At 39.5% G+C, this 19,854-nt stretch overlaps 1 protein-coding gene across 1 annotated transcript in view; it reads right to left on the bottom strand.

The window, feature by feature from the left end:
* The window catches only part of LOC149457443 (forkhead box protein N1-like), a 111,516-nt gene that overhangs the window by 77,114 nt on the left and 14,548 nt on the right, over positions 1-19,854 (bottom strand). Inside the window, exon 2 of the mRNA XM_089683811.1 lies at positions 18,237-18,369. Within this exon, the coding sequence (XP_089539937.1) occupies positions 18,237-18,297 (61 nt within the window). The 5' untranslated portion in view covers positions 18,298-18,369. The remainder of the gene's footprint in view (positions 1-18,236; positions 18,370-19,854) is intronic.

Genomic DNA, 19,854 nt, shown 5'->3' with positions numbered 1-19,854 from the left:
ACACACACACACACACATTATATATACAGTATATATATATATATATATATATATATATATATATATATATATATATATAGTTACACAAATGGTTTTAATGGTTGAATTAGACTGACGTGTGTCTTTTTTCAAGCGGATTACCTATGTAAATACAGACTATATCTTCCATAATACCTCTGTAAGGGTATTAACCAGTTGCCGCCCGGCCTATAACCAGATGGTGGCTGGGCGAACAGCTCGTCCCTCCGGGTGGACGCCATATGGCGTCCTTTTGGGCATGCGCAGTGAACCTGCCCGCAGGGCCGCTCTGCGGCACAATCTGTCATCGGCCGTGTACCTTGGACACGGCCGATGACAGATCTGTGTACTGGCCCCGTTGCCAGTACCATGTGACCTGCTGTGACCAATCACAGCAGGTCACATGACAGTTGTACACAATGGATGGCTTCCTTTCATGCCATCCATTGTATACAAGTGTGTCTAGCTGTGAATGGTCACAACGATCACATGCACAAGCTGGGCCAATCACAGCCCAGCTGTGTCATGTGAATAGCCGTGGCTAAATCACAGCTAAGCACAAAAAAACCCCTGAATGAATAGATGTCATTCAGGTAAATGCTTGCTTATAGCAAAGTAATTCTTTGCTATAAGCAAATTGTGTACAAAAAAAAAAAATACTGATTACTTCCCCAAAGTAGTACAATCTTACTATGGTAACATTATACTACTTTGGTCATAGTGAAATATGAAATAAAATCTTAAAAAAAGAGAAAAAAATTTAAAAAAAATTAAAACTAATAAAAAAAATTTAAAAATTATCAATTTTTTTTTTGTACTGTCACCAGTCAGTGTCTCTGATCACTGCCATGCCAGTTATATGATGATGCTGTACTGCACTGGTGACAGTATGTAAAAAAAAAAATAGTGAAAATAATTCTTTTCATTTCATTTTCCGAAAAATTATGACAAAAAAATTACAACTTTAAAAAAACTCGCCATGCCTCTTATGAAATACGTTGGACTGTCTACTTTGCAAAAAGTGGTAATTTGGGTGATATCTGTACTGTTCTGACATTCTTGGACCTCAAGAAATTAGATTGTCCGTCAGTACTTCAAGACTGATCAATTTTCAGATATATACCATAGTTTGTGAACTCTATAACTTTCTTACAAACTAAATAATACATCCTAATTTGGGTTATTTTCACCAAAGACATGTAGTAGAATACATCTTGGCCTAAATTTATGAAGAACAATTATTTATTTGCAAACTTTTATAACAGAAACAAAGAAAAATGTGTTTTTTTTTCAAAATTTTTGGTCTGTTTTTGGTAATTTAACAAAAAATAAAAACTCCAGTGTTGAATAAATACCACTAAAAGAAAGCTCTAGTTGTGTGAAGAAAATTATAAAATTTTAGTTTGAGTCCAGTGTTGTATGACCGCGCAATTGTCATTCAAAGTGTGAGAGTGCTGAAACCTGAAAAATGGCCTGGGCAGGAAGGGGGTAAAAGTGCCCTGTATGGAAGCGGTTAAGCATATTGAACTTTTGTATGGATATTAAAACGAGACTTAACTGTATCTGACCAGCACAAACAGAAAAAATACAATGTGATTCATTTTTAATATTCAAAGAAAACTCATCCATCCATTCATGTCTCACTGGTTTATTTTGTTTTTTGAGAAATCACTTCAATAAAACCCTATCATTTCTAGCCACAGCCATCTTGAATAAGGGCACCAAATTAATCAGTTTAGGAATGCAGTCAAGAGGGCGTACTTTGTTCAGAAAGCCCCTCCTTCCCTCATCCAGATGAAAAGAATAAAAAGTGTCATAAAGACTTCCATCATTCCATCGTATACCATCATTTTATGCCAGAAGCCAGGAAGCAACTAAAAACTTGTAAAATACATGGTTAAAACAAGTACTGTAAATATAATATACTATACCTTCTTTCTAAGGCCAGCAGCATAAGGATTAACATGGTCAACTTGATTAAAGTGATAATAAAGTTTGTTTGTTTTTTTTTTTAAATAACAAACATGTCATACTTACCTGCTCTGTGCAATAGTAAGTATAGTAAGAGCAGCCCCGACCCTCTTCTTTTGGGGTCTCCTGCCGACGCTACTGGCTCCTCCCCCTTGACCAGTACTTCTAATAGCAAGCAGCTTGCTATGGGGGCATTGGTGTGTGCTGGCTCCTGAGCCTAGCTCTATGTGTCCATAAGACACATAGACCCGCTGCTTGGCCCCACCCCCTGCTCTCTACTCATTGGTTCACTGGCAGCAGGACAGACCCAGGACAACTGAGGCTCCCGTGCACATCGCCGGTTCGAGTGGGGGCTCAGGTGAGTATTGGGGGGGGGCTATGGGGGGAGCAGCATACAGAACGTTTTTTACCTTCATGCATAGAATGCATGAAGGTAAAAAACCTTCAGCCTTTAGAACCACTTTAAGAGAGTTTTGTTCTGCTTTAAGCATTTTGATCTTTTTTTTTTTCTTTTTTAATTTGACAGATCTATGTCTAACAAATCATACACTTTACTAAAAATACATGTGCTTGGGGGGAAATACAGCTATTACTAAGCTACCAGCTCTAGCCGAAATAACATTGTTTTCTTTCTATACATAAAACATAAATAGATTATAAATGAAACCAGTCTAAGAATTAAGATACAGAAACACAGGTAGGATTCTAAAATGGACCACAGTTGATGGCTGTCTTCTAGCTGATATTGATAAAGACAGATGCTTCCTAGTGGTGGCGGAGCTTTTCCCATGCAGAACTGCTCACTATTTGGGTGTAGTAAGCATGAGGAGAGCTGCTGCAGGTCTACACAGCGGCGAATTTACAGCAAGGCAAACAAGTTGTTCGCCTTGGGCAGCAATTTTCAATTTTTAGGGGGGCGATACCAGTATAGTTGCAGCAGTCTGTGGTGGTGGTGGGGGTGTGTGGTTTCTCTGTTGCCTAGGGTAGCACAAGAACTAAATACACCACTGGATATACACTTTATATCCTAACAGCTTTAATTTTTAAATTTGACAGAATTATTTTAATCTTCCGCTGCGTTCTCTGTAATAAAACTTAAAAGAACCCAACAGGGAGAGTGCAACATCACAATGGTCTTGACAGGTCAGCAATTCCAAGACATTAAAGCTGTATTAAACCCAAAAGCAAACAGGCATTATATTGCAGCTTACCAATTCTAAAGTGTGATGCCTGCAGTCGTTTTTCTAGGCTTTCTTTGTTCTATTTTCACCTAGTGATCTGTTTTTCAAAAGAACAAGCCCTCTTGCATATGTATAAGTTACAGGGATGAGACACGCCATTTAACACTGGCAGGGGTGCTTACAATGATCAATTTTATTTATTTAAAGAAAGCTTTTATCCCCCAAAAAACTCTAATCATTTAAAAAGTATTAGAAGGGAGTTTGGCTTAAATTTGTTAGTGGATGTAAATCTGCTAGTACATCTAACATGATAGACAACAATTGTAACTGTTCACAGAGTTATATTGGCCGTAAGGTTGGAGTTTAATGAGTGGTCTGTGCTGTTTGCGCCTCTCCACCATCTCTAAAGCATCAGCTCTTGCTTCCACCTTTATAATGAAGTCAGAGATTGAGTTCCATCGTTCTGTCTTTACCAGGAAGGTGTGTTACTTGTTCCACCCTAATTGTTTCTGTTCTTGGCTGTGGCAGCATGTTTTATACCGGGTGTGGCATAAACCCACATGAAAGTGCTGCAGACCCATCTACCTTTCACAGTGCACTATTCCTAACCGTGTCTTCTGTACCTGTTCTGAACATCAATTATCAACCAATCCTCTGTCACTCCCACCAACCTGCTGGGAATCGCCTAGAATTTAAGCCCTGTAATTATCTTCCTTTTCAGTTCAAAATGCATTTCCTCTATACTGTATACTGGTGCAGGCTGCGTAAAGCTTAAAAAAAAAAGTATATGTAATAAAGACCCAGAGGATTTGTTCTGTACATGTAACCTACTGGCAAAAATGCATACTTTAGATTTGGTGAGTATCGTTTGACGGTAACTAAATTAGGGGCTCAGATCTGATATATTCCTTCAAATACTCAGTGATGGGAAAGAGGAACTTGTGTTTTCAGGCAATAGACACACTTCTGCCACACCTGCATTTTTACCTTATTTCAGTTAAAACCAATAGATCATAAATATTTTATGTTCAAAAGACATTTTTATGTATTTGCAGACATCTACAACAGTCAGTAACTGTGTACAAAAAATTTTGTGCTGGCCATAGCAACAAAACAGTAAATTTTTTGCAGTTACAAACATGAACCCTATAAAAGCTAAAAGTGGTACAAATAAGCAGAGAGGAATTTGGATCCAAAGAAGGACTGTTCCTTGGAAGATATGCTGAGTACAGCTGTACCCTTTAGGTCCATGTCACACTGGTGGTTCTGCTGCTGGTAACAGCTTGCCACTAGCAGATTCAATGGAATGCAACTGCCATTTTCCTAATGGATATCACTTCCTCAGTACAACATATATTGACATACATTTTGATGTTTTAGCATTCCTTTCTGCAAAAATATAGCCTTAAAGGTTCTTCACAGAATTGTAAATGTGACATGGCACTGTGTGAGGTCAGGAGACATGCACCCACATGCACACGCACCCATGTGGATTTCAATTTGGGAGAAGTTGTGTCTGTGCAGCGACTGCATCCCAATTGACATCAATGGGACTACCTGTAAATAAGGCTGAATAGCACTTATAAACTAACTGTGAACAAATCTAAATGTGATAATTGTAATAACCTGGATCCTGTGACCATACAATAAATATAAGTCAAATATTATTAAGAAAGTGCCAAACAGCGACCATATGTAAGCTCAGTGACCTTACCCACTTCCTGTCCAGCCCATGTATATAAATAGCTGGACGGGAGCTGTGCAGGAGCAGGTGGCCGTTTATAAACGGCCTCCGCATTCACTACCTGTGTGCACTCCGTGGGAGTGAGCGGCACCGCGATATGTTGCCCGTTGTATCCTCCGGGCACAGAGGAACACCGATCACTGTACGGGACGTCTGTGTGAAGTCCCGATTCATGTGATCACTGACTGGCCAATCAGTGATCACAGGAACAGTAGTAAGCAAGATGTCACTTCCTGATGTCATTGCTTACTACTTGTGAAATCTGTGAATGATCACATAGTACAAGGCTATTCACAACAGCCTTGTACCATATGACAAGCTGTGACCAATCACAGCTCTCACAGTATTTCTCAATGGCTGCAAGAAATGATTGCTTTTACAGCCTTTATGGGTGTAAAAGCAATCAGTGTAAAAAAAGAAAAAAAATCTTCATCACCCCCCACAAGTAGTACAGTGTCACTATGGTGACACTGTACTGCTAGGGTGATAGTATGTTTAAAAAAAACCCCCATAATAATATAAAAAAAAATGTAAAAAAAAGTTTCAAAAAAGTATCATTTTTGGTTATAAACTAATTTGGCTTATTTTTTTTTTTTACTAAAAAGAAAGAGGAATAAATTTTGGCCAGGATTTATGAAGAAAGATTATTTATTTGCAAAATGTTATAAGAAAAACACTTTTTTTTTTCAAAATGTTTGGACTTTTTCATTTATATAGCAACAAAATAAAAATCCCAGTGGTGAATAAAGACCACCAAAAAAGAGTTTTATCGGTCTCAAAAAATGCTAAAAAATTCATATGGGTACAGTGTTGCATGACCGCGCAATTGTCATTCAAAGTGTGATAGCACTGAAAGCTGAAAATTGGCTTGGACAGGAAGGGGGTAATAGTGTCCGGACTGGAAGTGGTTAAAGTACAATTAAAGGCAAAACTTTTTTTAGTTTTGGATAGAGTACGGAAAGATTAGAACACTTGTCAAATTTTATCGCTGTCTGTGCCCCCATTAGGGGGATTCAACCTCTCTATCTGTCCTGTCTACCATTATCATTAAAAGTAAAAGTAAAAGAAAAACCCAAATTTTGGGTTGTCCCCAGAAAAGTAATAGAAGAGAAATCTTCCAATGGGGACACTAGTTCTGGTGACCTTGGGGTCCCCAAGAAATTCCTTTAATTTTCAGGGATTTCATCTCCCTTACTGTTTGGCTATGAGACCAGAAGTGAAGAGAAATCTCCACAAAGGGACATAGATGGCAAAAAAAAAAATCTGAGAGGGGTTATAACTCTCCCTTACTCTATGCAAAATGAAAAAAAAACAGTTTTGCCTATAGTGCTACTTTAAATTAATAAGTGCTCAAAGTCTTCCAAGACTAATATTCCACAAGCAAATTTAAAGTTTGCATTTTATGTGCACTGAGTAGGTAGCACAGATAGAACAGCAGCAGCGCATATTATAACATATCCATATTGTAGGTGTTATTATAAATGGAACTACATGCACAGGTATGCAAGGAAGACCTCTGCATCCCTATGCTGTTAAAATCAGCCTTGAACGGGCGTACACCGTAGTACACCCCATGTGAACAACCTTAAGGTGTCTTCATTCTGGATGAAGCAGTAAAACAGATACCTTTGGATAGCAGCATTGTCAGTTTGGGGAAAGGAGAGTTTTAGGCTGTCCATACACTATACAATTTTCTTGAAAATTTTGCTTTAGATTTACCAAAAACCATATAATATGAGGTCAAACCTAAACAACACTTTCAGTTGTATCCAATTAGGCAGGCCCTTGCACTACATTGTTGAAGGTAAATCTAAAGGAAATTGGGCAGAAATTGAACAGAAAATTGTATAATGTATGGCCGGTCTAAGGCTAGAAGATTCCGATGGACTTGACTAGTAAATTCAAGCTGAACTCCAACTAACACTTTATAAACAGTTAGAGAAAACATTTTTTTTTTCATTTTGGGATAAAGGTTTTACATAAATCAATAAAATCAATCAATAAAATTAACTACTTGTTAATTTAGTATCTTTTTAGATTTGAAGTGTGGACACTTTTTTGCACTTAGCACTTATTCATTTTATATCCCCTATTCTATAGGGGTCATTGTTACTGTTTGTTTGTGGTCAACACGTTTAAAGTCACTTAGGTAACAGCGGCACTCAGGGGCGGACTGACAACTCATGGGGCCCCCGGGCAAAAGGAGATCATGGGGCCCTTGTGTCCTTGCCCACACTAAAAGAAGCCTATAAAAAAGGCACCAGGGGCATTTCATGGGGCCCCCTACTGACCCTGGGCATCGGGCAGTGCCCGAGTGCTCGAATGGTCAGTCCGCCCCTGGCGGCACTTTATATACATATAATTTTTTTGCACTGTATTGTGTATTGTTCGCACTGTATTACGTGTTCAGTCATTTATGTACACATATTTGTTTATTATTTGTAGTTTTTGGAGAAAGCGCTGCACTATTTTTAAATTATTTCTATACACTGTTTAGGTATCAGTTTAGAGTGTTGGCAGCTTTGCGTGAGGGTACACTTCCTTTCTAAGCGCAGGTGGATTCTGTTGTATAATAAAATCTGACAATTGTAAGCACCCCTGTCAGTGTTAAATGGTTTGACTCTGAATAACACTTTTGCTGGATAGCTTTGTCTACTAAATAGAGTTGAAAATAACAAAATTATTGGTAAGGTCACCAGGTGAAATAAAATTAAAAAAAGCTCAAAAAAGGAAACTAATTCAGCCACCACATCTAAGAATTGTCGAGTTTATCATACTTTTGGTTTTAGGTTTAAGCTGAACCATTTGCCACCTGCCGACAGTACATTTACTGCGGGCAGAACAGGCAGGCTGGATCACGTACATGTATGTGATCCACTCTGTTCCGATTTAGGGGCATGCAGCGTGCCCCTCCCGTGACCGCTGTTGTCCTCTGTACACAGTGGATTGCGGCTCCTGGCATCCGGCCGCTTTGAGTGGCCCAGGGATCATCGTTTCAGCAAAGTGTAACAAAAAAAACCCCCAAAAAACCCTGATCATCCTCCCAGAGTTGTACAATGTTACTATGATGACACTGAACTACTCTGAAAAAAGTATGTAAAAAAATGGTAAAAAAAAAGGTAAAAAAAAAGTTATGTTAAAAAATTAATAAAAAATATTTAAACCTTTATTTTTTTTTTAACATACTGTCACCAGCCCTGATCGCCACCACACCATTCATTTGATGATGCGGTACTGCACTGGTAAATTTCATTTAATTTCTTCATATTTAAAAAAATTTTGACATTACAAAAAGGGGTCATTTGGGGAGTATATGTACTGTCCTGGCATTTTAAGGGCCTCAAAAAATAAGATAGGCTGTCAGACCATCAGGACTGAATTTTCAAATATATATACCATAGTTGTAGACACCATAACTTTCACACAAACCAATTAATATACACATATTGGCATTTTTTTTGCCGAAGACATGTAGTGGAATACATTTGATTGTGAAGAAACTTGATTTTTTTAATTTTTAATAGCATATGTTTTATAAGAGAAAGTAAAAAATATAATTTGTTTTCAAACTTTTCAGTCATTTTGTGGTTTATACAATAAAAAGTAAAAAACCCAGTGGTGATCAGATACCACAAAAAGAAAGCTTTATTTGTGTAAAACAAATTGTATATACTTCATTTGGGTACAGTGTTGCATGACCACACAATTGCCAGTTAAAGCAGCGCGGTGCTGAATAGTAAAAAAATTGCCTCGTCATGAATGGGGTAAAACCTTCAGGAGTTCGGGTGGCTAAAGGATAAGTTCACCTTGTTTAACATGTTACACCCATATTTAGTGACATGTTACTAAAGCACCTGCCTGCACCTGACCGGATCTCCCATTTTGACAGCAGGTGGGGGATCCTCAGCCATGTCATTCATACACATTTCTGTGAATGAATGAATGACTGACTGACTGAAATACAAGTACCGTCTACCACTGCAGTAGGAGGCTTGTATTTCCAAACAAACTGCAGGGGCGCTGGTGAGCCCTCTCATAATGCATTGATCTTCCTGTACTTCAGTAGCTGCCTGCCTATATGGGAGGTACACGCAGACAGTTATACTGACAGTCTGCAGAAGCCTGATATTGCACCAGCGTTCTGCTGATCACAGGTGCAATGCTCTGCATGCTCCTAAGAAGAAAAAATTAAATGCACATTATTTTTACCTTCATAAAAGTGAACTTATCCTTAAACCTTCTCCAACCTACTTCCTAAAAGGTACGCACAGGAGTCACGGTTTACAACACAGAGCTCTGAAAGGATGGCACAGGTATGCCGTCTCTTCAGAGCAAACGCATGGGTTCCTCCCATTTTGTGGCACTGACAAAACATTTTGGTAACTTTCAAACAAGTATTACAGATTCTTTTCGTTGGAGTAAGACTGACAGAGCATCCAGGTTAATTCAGATCCTAAAGGATATACAAACAGACCCTAAAGTAGATCAGTGAACATGTTTTTTTTTTTCACCAATATTCCTGCCTGCCCTTCTGACCCAAAAAGCTGATCGTTACCAGGAGGAACGGAAGTCTTATTGCTCTAGGTGAGACTATGGTAGGGGGATTAGGCACCTGTATTCTCAGTGTTTAGAAGGTGTGTTGATCCCCAGATCACATCCACAGTTTGTATCTAGAAGGCTAAGGATTAAAATTAAAACACGTTACCAGCTGCCCTAACATATGTCAATGACCAGCTAGGAGAATGAACACTCAAGATACACTATATTGCCAAAAGTATTGAGACACCCCTCCAAATCATGCTTCTCTGTTGACAATCCGATGGATGTGTCTGGATTTGATGGTTGCCAGGAGAATGGTACTTGCCTGACTGTATTGTGCCAAGTGTAAAGTTTGGTGGAGGGGGATTATGGTGTGGGATTGTTTTTCAGGGGTTGAACTTGGCCCCTTAGTTCCAGTGACGGGAACTCTTAAGGCATCAGAATACCAAGACATTATTGAAAATTTCATGCTCCCAACATTGTGGGAACAGTTTGGTTATGGCCCCTTCCTGTTCCAACATGACTGCACACCAGTGCACAAAGCAAGGTCCATAAAGACATGGATGAGTGAGTTTAGGGTGGAGGAACTTGACTGGCCTGCAACCCAATAGATCACCTTTGGGATTTATTAGAGCGGAAATTGCAAGTCATGCCTTCTCTTCTGATATCAGTGCCTGACCTCACAAATGTGCTGGAAGAATGGTCAAACATTCCCATAGACACACTCCTAAACCTTGTGGGCAGCCTTCCCAGAACAGTTGAAACTGTTATAGCTGCAAAGGGTGGGCCAAGTTAATATTGAACCCTACGGACTAAGACTGAAATGCCATTAAAGTTCATTACTTTAGAAATTGGTGTGGAAATTGGCCAAGTCGGAACCGCAATGATATGACCACTCTAAAAGCGGACAAGAGGGTGTGACTTGGCCTACGATTTGCAAGTTTCCTGGCATGCAAATCACATACCAAATCGCAGCCGATGTGAAGGGGACTAAGTGTTAGTTCCCACAATGCACAATGCAACTTTGGAGGGATGTTTTGAAGGTCTAAAGAAAAAGAATGCATGTGTCTCCTGCTGAACCCCTGGAGGTAAGGCCAATAAAGTGGACTTTGCTTCACACTGTATGGCTTGTAGTGTGGCAGTTGCCTGCTTCTTTTGTCCCTGGCCATTGCCTGCACTCCTAGCTTTCCCTGATCACGCTCATGTGCAGAATCAGCCCTCTACAACCCAGGCACTGACATGCATCCTGTGCAGCACCTGATGCTCTTTACTCACTGAGGCCCAGGAATAGCTACTCTCTGCCTGTGAATGAATAAAGCCAGAAGGGGTGTGCAGGAACACTAGAGGGCGCTGTATGGGAGACTTCAATGTACAGTGAAGGTCAGTGCTTGCTTGCCTCTGCATCGGCTCTGTGCTCACTGCTGCTGCTAGGGGCCTTTATATTCAGGAGATCAGCATAGTTTTACTGTACACCACAGCTGCTGGGGACATTATGGGAACATTTTCTCCTGGGGACAGACCCTTCAAAATGGCAGCTGTCTCTAGCAAACAGGGATTGGTGGCAACCATATCACAGGACTCATGCACCTAGTAAATCAGAGAGGCAGATGGAGCTCAAACTTGCACTATATGGAGATTAAGGCTATTTCAGCATATTTTAACTTTTATGGGACCATTTTTCATCATGAAATTTGTACAAATGTGTTTACTGTTATATATTGTTATATAATATTGTTTAGTGCATAGGAAACACACTATATTGCCAAAAGTATTGTGATGCTTGCCTTGACATGAACTTTAATGGCATCCCATTCTTAGTCCATAGGGTTCAATACTGAGTTGGCTCACCCTTTGCAGCTATAACAGCTTCAACGCTTCTGGGAAGGCTGTCCGCAAGGTTTAGGAGTGTATCTATGGGAATGTTTGACCTTTCTTCCAGAAGCGTATTTGTGAGGTCAGGGACTGATATCAGACAAGAAGGCCTGGCTCGTAGTTTCTGCTCTAATTCATCCCAAAGGTGATCTATCAGGTTGAGGTCAGGACTCTGTGCAGGCCAGTCAAGTTCCTCCATCCCAAACTCGCTCATCCATGTCTTTATGGACCTTGCTTTGTGCACTGGTGTGTAGTCATATTGGAACAGGAAGTGGCCATCCCCAAACTGTTCCCACAAAGCTGGGAGCATGAAATTGTCCAAAATGTCTTGGTATGCTTACTCCTTAAGAGTTCCCTTCACTGGAACTAAGGGGCCAAGCCCAACCCCTGAAAAACAATCCCACACCATAATCCCCCATTCACCAAACTTTACACTTGGCACAATGCAGTCAGACAAGTACCGTTCTCCTGGCAACCACCAAACCTAGACACGTCCATTGGATTGCTAGACAGAGAAGCGTGATTGTTCACTCCAGAGAACAACATCTCCACTGCTCTAGAGTCCAGTGGCGGCGTGATTTACACCACTGCATCTGATGTTTTGCATTGCACTTAGTGATGTAAGACTCGGATGCAGCTGCTCGGCCATGGAGACCCATTCCATGAAGCTCTCTACGCACTGTTGTTGTGCTAATCTCAAGGTCACACGAAGGTTGGAGGTCTTTAGCTATTGACTCTGCAGACAGTTGGTGACTTCTGCGCACTGTGCACTTCAGCATGCGCTGACCCCGCTCTGTCATTTTACATGGCCTAACACTTCATGGCTGAGTTGCTGTTGTTCCCAGTTGCTTCCACTTTGTTATAATATCACTAACAGTTGACCGTGGAATATTTAGCAGCAAGGAAATTTCACGGATGGACTTGCACAGGTGACAACCTATCACGGTACCACACTTGAATTCACTGAGCTCCTGAGAGTGACCCATTCTTTCACAAATGTTTTTAGAAGCAGTCTGCATGCCAAGTACTTGATTTTATACACCTGTGGCCATGCAGGTAATTGGAACACCTGAATCCAATGATTTGGAGGGGTGTCCCAATACTCTTGGCAATATAGAGTATATGGACAACAAAATAAATGGACTATGGAATCTTGTGGAATTCACTTAGATAGGTTATTAATGCTGGGAGTTGTAACTGGATTTTGATCTGATTTTATCTTCATATACTTTTGTTGTGGAGAAATACAATATTTCTATTAAAAATAAAAAATGTTTTCAAAAAAGTCATACACATGTGGGTCAGCACTGAAAAATGTGCTTCCTTTTGTCCAATGAAATACCTGCACACTATACTGTATATTATTCTTTACCACTATGGGGGTGGATTAGGGATGCCATACAATATCACTTCGGGACAAAGCCTCTTCTTTATAGTTTTGGGTTGAGGGGGATGGGTTTGACCTTCTTTCAAGATTTTAGTGCTGTCTGAATCACCATTGGGGAGATTCTCTATTAATGACTATTTCTGAAACGGGCTGTGCAAGGAAATCCAAAAATTTAGAGTTGTCCCTAACAGAGGAGGTGAGAAGAAATCTTCTAATGGAGACACTTGTTCCAGAGACAACTGTCTAAGAGGGGAACCACCCTAACTTTGGGAGATTTCCAATACCTTCCTGATGTATCTCTGACACATCAAGTGAAAGGAAATTTCCCAGACAGACATAAAATATAACCTATCCAGGGTTTTAGCCCTTCCTTACACTACCCAACACTAAAACAGGCAATACATACACTTTAACATTGAAGGCTTTTTTAAACCAAGAGCAATAATGTATGACCAAAATTTAAATTAGTCTAAGCAATGAAAGGTCATTTCTGATAAAATGTCAGTCCAACCAATAATGTTTGAGTGGAGTGGTGCACACCTTAAGGTTCTGCTGGACTACTAAGTCCCTGTGATTAGAATCCCCCCCCCCCACACACACACACCTCCCTCTATCCCAGTACAGCCATTGTATCACTTGTCTATTGGGAATATAAAAATAAATAACTTGGACCAGTAACAGCAGCTTTGAGTTAATAGGTGATTGCCCCAAAACAGAGAAAATCCATTATAGACAGCGTTGCTTGTAAATATCTTTCACCTACCAGTAATGACAGTAGTGTCATTAATTATCTTACTGGTGACTTTATCAAATTTACAGCCTAAATTATATTTATCAATGGACCGTAGCCAAGCCTTTTTAAAGTGTTTTATAGCACACATATAAAACTGGGTTTGCAGTAAGATATATGATAAACACCCATTCTTGGCTTTGGTAGCTAAGCTATATTCAAATCTCATAGAAAACTATAAAGAGAATGATCAGAACCTTCAGGGACAAAGTATGAGGATAAATGAAGGACGAGCCTTAGGTGGGGCCTTATGATAATGCAGATTTAACTCTTTTGATCTACGTGATTTATTGCCTTGTACTCCTCTGTAATTGTTTTTATATCATTACAACACTTTGCTGGCTAGAACAGAGCTTTTGTAAATTGTAGGACATATAAATACTGTAAGTGGTTAGGACTAATAAAGGATGTACGAATATTAAAGCAATTTATTGTTCCCTCCTAAATCTAAATTACAAGTTGGTTTATGTAAGACAAAAAAATAAACCTTGATGCAGGGCTGTTGGTAGAAAATATTGGCACCCGTACAGCCTACTGACAGAGCTCCCTTCCCAAAAATATCAATGATAAAAATACACTAAAATCATTATTAGTGGACACAAATACAACACAATTCCCGATAAAGCACTGTGTGTGATTGAGGCATTGGTGCTCATTCACAAGGGGCTGTGGCCTGTACAGTGTACTTCAGTCCCACATGGAAGAAAAATATGTTTTAAATATATTTAAAAATATTCTTCCCAAATATATTGACATATATTTGAAATACTACAATTTTGGCCGTATTCAATGTATTTCAAAATATATTTCAATACTGTATGATGAAATGTGTTTTTTATATATTACAAAATATATGAAAAATATTTTTAAAAATACATTTTCAAATATACTATATATCTTTAAAAATACATTAAACTACATTTTTGGAATGCATTTAAAATATATTACAAAATATATGTTAAAATGACTTTTTTATATGTTAAAATCTTAAGAAGATATTTAAAAAAAAATATTTAAAAAAATATTTTTCACATATTTTGTAATATATAAAAAAAGCATTTCAACATAAAAAATATATATGTATGTATATATATATATATATATATATATATATATATATATAAATATATATATATATATATATTGAATAAGGTCAAAGTTGTAGTATTTCAAATATATGTCAATATATTTGAGGAGAATATTTCAAAAATATATTTAATATATATTTTTCTTCCATGTAGGGTGGTTTGTTTATGTCGCTAGAGCTGTGTGTAGGCAGCTTATATCACTCTACAGGGATGCAGCAGCTGTACGAACACAACCGCAGGTCCTAATTTGACAGGCATATACTATAGGTGCAGGTGTACAGCCCCGAAGAAAGACAGTGTGCATTCAGGGCCACTCACCCAAGTCTGCACACCTGTCAAATTAGGACCATCCCCTTAGAGCAGGGGCCCCAAACTTATTAAGCAAAGGGCCAGTTAACTGTCCTTCAAGCTTTAGGGGGGCAGACTATGGCTATTGGGGGTAGAAAATGTCCTGGCATCAATGTAAGCAGTATCCTGTCATTGGTTTTAGTGAAGGAATAGTTCCCCATCGTTGGTGTTGGTGGCAGGTATAGTATCCCATCTTTGGTGGCAGGAATAGCGTCCCATCTTTGGTGGAAACAGAAATAGTGCCTCATCGCTGGTGTCAGTAGAAGGAATAGTGTCCCATTGTTGGTATCAGTGACAGAAATAGTGCCCCATTGTTGGTGTTAGTGGAAGGTATATTACTCCAGCATTGGAATCATTGTGAGGAATAGCTACCCAAGGGCCAGATATAGGCAAGAAAAGGGCCACATCTGCCCCCTGGGCCATAGTTTGGAGACCACTGCCTTAGAGTATCAGGCAGCTTTAGCCACATGAACAATCCACTCGTTCACATGGCCAGAGTACCTGTGTGAATGAGTACTTAGCGCTCATTCACACGTGAGGTTGGGGAGCAGTAAAAGCCCCATGGATAAACTGCATTTTTACTGCCTTTCAACCCCTTTAGCAACAGAGGCAATGGCTATGGGCAAACACATGCCACAGCTGCAATGCTATGCGATGACGTAGCTGGGACAGAAATTATAGAGAGCAAAACACACGTGAACAAGTTTTTTTAAAATTATTATTATTATTTAGAATTTACATTTTTTTTTAAATTTTTTTTTCAATTTTACATTAATTTATTTATTTATTGTACTTTTTAACTGCCCTGTTAAGGGGGCTTTTATTAAAATATCAGGGGTCTAAACATACCCCTGATGTCTCACATTTAAATAATATAATAAGAAAGGGACTAAGGGCCTCATCAGTCCCTTTCTCTGCAGCCTCAGCTGCACTGGACAGTGAAAAAATAGGGAGCATTCTGAGGCTTCCTGTTCATTCCCAAACTGAAGCATAGTAAACACAATTTAGCAGTGCCGATCGCTCAGTGTGTTGCTTCAGGAAAGGAAAGGGCTGGTAAAAATTACATATTTACCAGCCCCTTACCCGCTCTACATCCTGAAATATCCTCCTGTGTGCCCCCAGCCACTGCTGGCGGAAGAAGCGAGAAGGGAAGCTGGCAGCACTACAGGGGAAAGGGCACACAGGGGTGGCCCGGACATCAGGAGGATAGGGGTGCATATGCTAGAACTGAGCCCCCTTGCAGCGCAGCTAATCGGCTGTAGCCACTGATCAGTGTATTTTGACAGTGGAGAGTCTACTCAGCATGGGAGACTCCTCCATCCAGCTTGTTATGCCGGCTGCAAAATTGGCCGAAAATGGTCGGTTCGGCAGGAACCGGCTGACTTTCGGCCTGCGTGTACAGCTGCCTGTCCGACAGAAGTTGATTTCATGACCGGCTTGTATCGAACAGGCATGCTGGAAGACCAGCATCCAATTGGCGTTTGATGGCTGTGAGTGCTGCTCCTGTCCTGGTGGGGAGGGGGCCATCCCCCTGTCAGAACACAACAGCAGGGGAGATTGCTGTACTAACATTAATAATAGTTCTATAGTACTAACTGGCCCACTGGGCTAAATAAAAAATAAATGTATAATGTGTACCAGGCTTTTGTGTAGCTTTAGTGTGGATTGAGGAAACCATTGTTTGTCCAGACCCAGCTATGGCCAATTTTGAATGTGAAATATCTCATTTTCTCTGTGAGTATGGGATTTTTACAGACAAATGGTGATTTTCTAAAGGAGTATTGTCACGCTGGTCAAGAGAACCTGTGATTATTCAAGTATCTGATCAGGTTAAAGTGAATATTCCATAGTTTTTCTTTCCTTAATGTGATACTAAAGCTTCGTTAAAAAAAACAACTTACAAACATGTCTATACTTATCTGCTCTGTGCAGTGGTTTTGCACAGAGCAGCCCTGATCCTCTTCTTTTTGGGCGCTGGCGCTCCTAGCTCTTCCTCAGGGAAAGCTGCTGGGGGCACTGCTGCTTGTTCGCCCCTGAGCATCTGCTCTATGCATCCATACGACACATAGAGCTCTCGGCCCTGCGCCCTGCTCTCTCCTCATTGGCTCACTGACTGTGATTGACAGTAGCAGGAGCAAAAGGACTCTTGCTGCGTTCTCAGCCAATGAAGAGGAAGAGTCCCCAGACAGAAGAGGCTGTCAAGACTGTTGCTGGATTGGAGGGGGCTTAGGTAAGGATTGGGGGGGGGGGGGGTAGCTGCACACATAAGGTTTATTACCTTCATGCATGGAATGCATGAAGGTAAAAAACCTTGAGCCTTTACAACCACTTTAAAGTAGATCTAAACCCAATCCTTAAAATCTCATATAATCATAAAGATAACATCGAGGCAGAAATACTGTAAATATTGCATATCTCTTGTGCAATAAAGACCCTGCGCGTTCGCAATTTTTAATTTTGTAATTTTAGTTCTACTTTAAAGTGGTTGTAATCCCTTCCATATAACTGTCCTCAGGTGATACACAGACATGAAACAAATTCTCCTATATAAGTTATTCCTGTTTATCTGCATTCTTCTCTTCTCTACATCTGTTCAAAGTCCTGATTTATAAAGCTTTTCTTAACTTTCAGAAAATGGTGCAAATACCTGAAGTTACACTCTGCAGAGCTCAGTGAGCAGAGCTCTGAGAGCTGATGAACGGAAAGGGACATCCCCCTCCACACAGCACACAGGAACAGAGCTGAAGCTGTCAATCACAAGCTGTGTGCTGGAGGTCTCCCTCCCCTGTCCCATTTTTTCTCTTGGTGTCAGGAAAACATAGCAGACGTAATGCTGAAAGCAGAGGAATGAAGCAGCAGACAGAACAGAAACTTTGTGCTCTCAATTGAGACAAGCATACACTATAGAGTAATATGCTTTGCTCAAACTTCATGTCTAAGGTTTACAACCACTTTAAACTTAGCAGATGTTTGAAATAAAGATAGGTTTGCAGAGGCAGCATAAAAAGTGCTGCTTCAGTAAATATCCACCACATTTGCAAATGCTGTTGGAATCTATTTCAAGATTCCGTAACTTCAATCTGTTTTGAAGATGATTGGTCTCCTGCAAAAGAACAGATATATAATCCAGGCAGTATCAACTTGTATTTGTCAAGGCTGCAGTGGAAAATGACAGTTGGGGGACAAACATTTGAATCTGAATGTTAGCAGTTAAGGAACCCTTCCTGCTGGAATGTATTATGTATTATTCATAAGGGAAACTGTATCATGGCATGAGAAGGTTATGTTTTCTTGTCACCTGTTTGCAAGTTCACCATCTCTTCTTCTAGCTTAGAGTAACTGTCCTTTTCAGCTTCCATGTGATCTCATAAAAGAAAACCTGTTCCTGTAACATCCATCAGTGATTTCATTGGGAGGGTGGAATTCTTTTTCTGTGGAAAAGAACAAAATGAAAAAAAAATCAATTTATGCTGGAATTATTTTTTCTGCAGAAATAAAAAATTTCACTGAAACTAACAATGTAAAGTTACTTAAGAAGTCTGAAAAATTATCCAAACTTACACTTAGTAGAGTTAAAAAATATATCCAAACCCATTTTTTTAAATTTTGTTTATAGAGTAGGGAATGGAATTCCCCTTAATTTGGGAATTTTCCTCTAACCTCTTGTCGCATTTCTGGGACAAGAAATATTAATATTACATGTACTTATATAGAACCATCATTTTACACAGCATTTTTACTTGTGTGTGTGTATATATATATATATATATATAGTACAGTCACCTCATCACGTCCCCTCGAGAAGCGTACAATCTAAGGTCCCTAACTCACATTCATAAATACACATACTAGGGCCAATTTAAACAGGAGCCAATTAAACTACCAGCATGGCATTGGAGTGTGGGAATAAACCAGAGTACCCAGAGGAATACCAAACAGGCACAGGGAGAACATGCAAACTCCAGGCAGGTGGTGCCGTGGTTGGGATTTGAACCAATAACCCTAGTGCTGCCAGGCGAAAGTGCTAACCATTTAGCCATTGTGTAGTGAAATTTCCCCAATGGCACACAAACAGCAAAACATAAACTGGCAGGGGCTTTAACTTCATCTCCTGTACTGTAGAAAATGTCTCCAAAATGTTAGACAGTTTTTAGTTAAAAGTGCCTCTATTTGAAGATTTTCCCTCTATTCCTGTTCTGGTTTGGATTTCCCCTTACTTTGCGTTTTAGAGACAAATGATTACCTGGACAAATAGAGAAAAGTGAATCTTCCTAGTTAGGAAATAGACAAAAAAAAGCCTGACAGAGTTTTTAAATCAAATCATATAGGATCGGCAACAAGGTGAAGATGAATTGTAGAAATTTTATTCAGATGCGGAGTAAAAATAGTTCCAGAATGCAAGCAACACTAACGCGTTTCAGTCAAACACGACCTTACTCATAGGCAGAGTTTTTAACCTCTCGTCATTTTATCTAAAACTGAATAAAAAAATTGCTTTAGGTACACTTTAAAGCAGTATTAAACCCAAAACAAACATTTATTATATTTCAGCTTACCAATTCTTAGATGTGGTGGTTGCATAAGTTTTCTTTTCTAGGCTTTCTTTCTTTTGTTTTCATCTAGTCATGCAGTCAGTAGGTATTTTGTTTTTCATAAAAACAAGCTCTCTTGCAGTTACAGGGGTGAGACAAACCATTTACCACTTACACAGGTGCTTACATCAACTGTTATATAATTATGCAAAACCTTTATCCCAAAAGGAAAAAAACTTTTTGCCAGAACTGCTTATAAAGTATTAGCTGGAGTTTGGCTTCAATATGTTAGTATATTTAAATCTGCTAGCACATCTAACACTCCCCTTTCCACCAGGCTGACAGTACTGCTGTGCAAAGGTACCCCCTGTGCTTCTTTATCCA

This window comes from Staurois parvus, unplaced genomic scaffold (genome assembly GCF_062004578.1).
Source record: "Staurois parvus isolate SC_StPar_1 unplaced genomic scaffold, SC_StPar_1.0 ptg000321l, whole genome shotgun sequence".
Classification (NCBI taxonomy): Eukaryota; Metazoa; Chordata; class Amphibia; order Anura; family Ranidae; genus Staurois; species Staurois parvus.
Note: the sequence above shows the minus strand (reverse complement) of the source record. Positions and strands in the feature narration are given on the sequence as shown.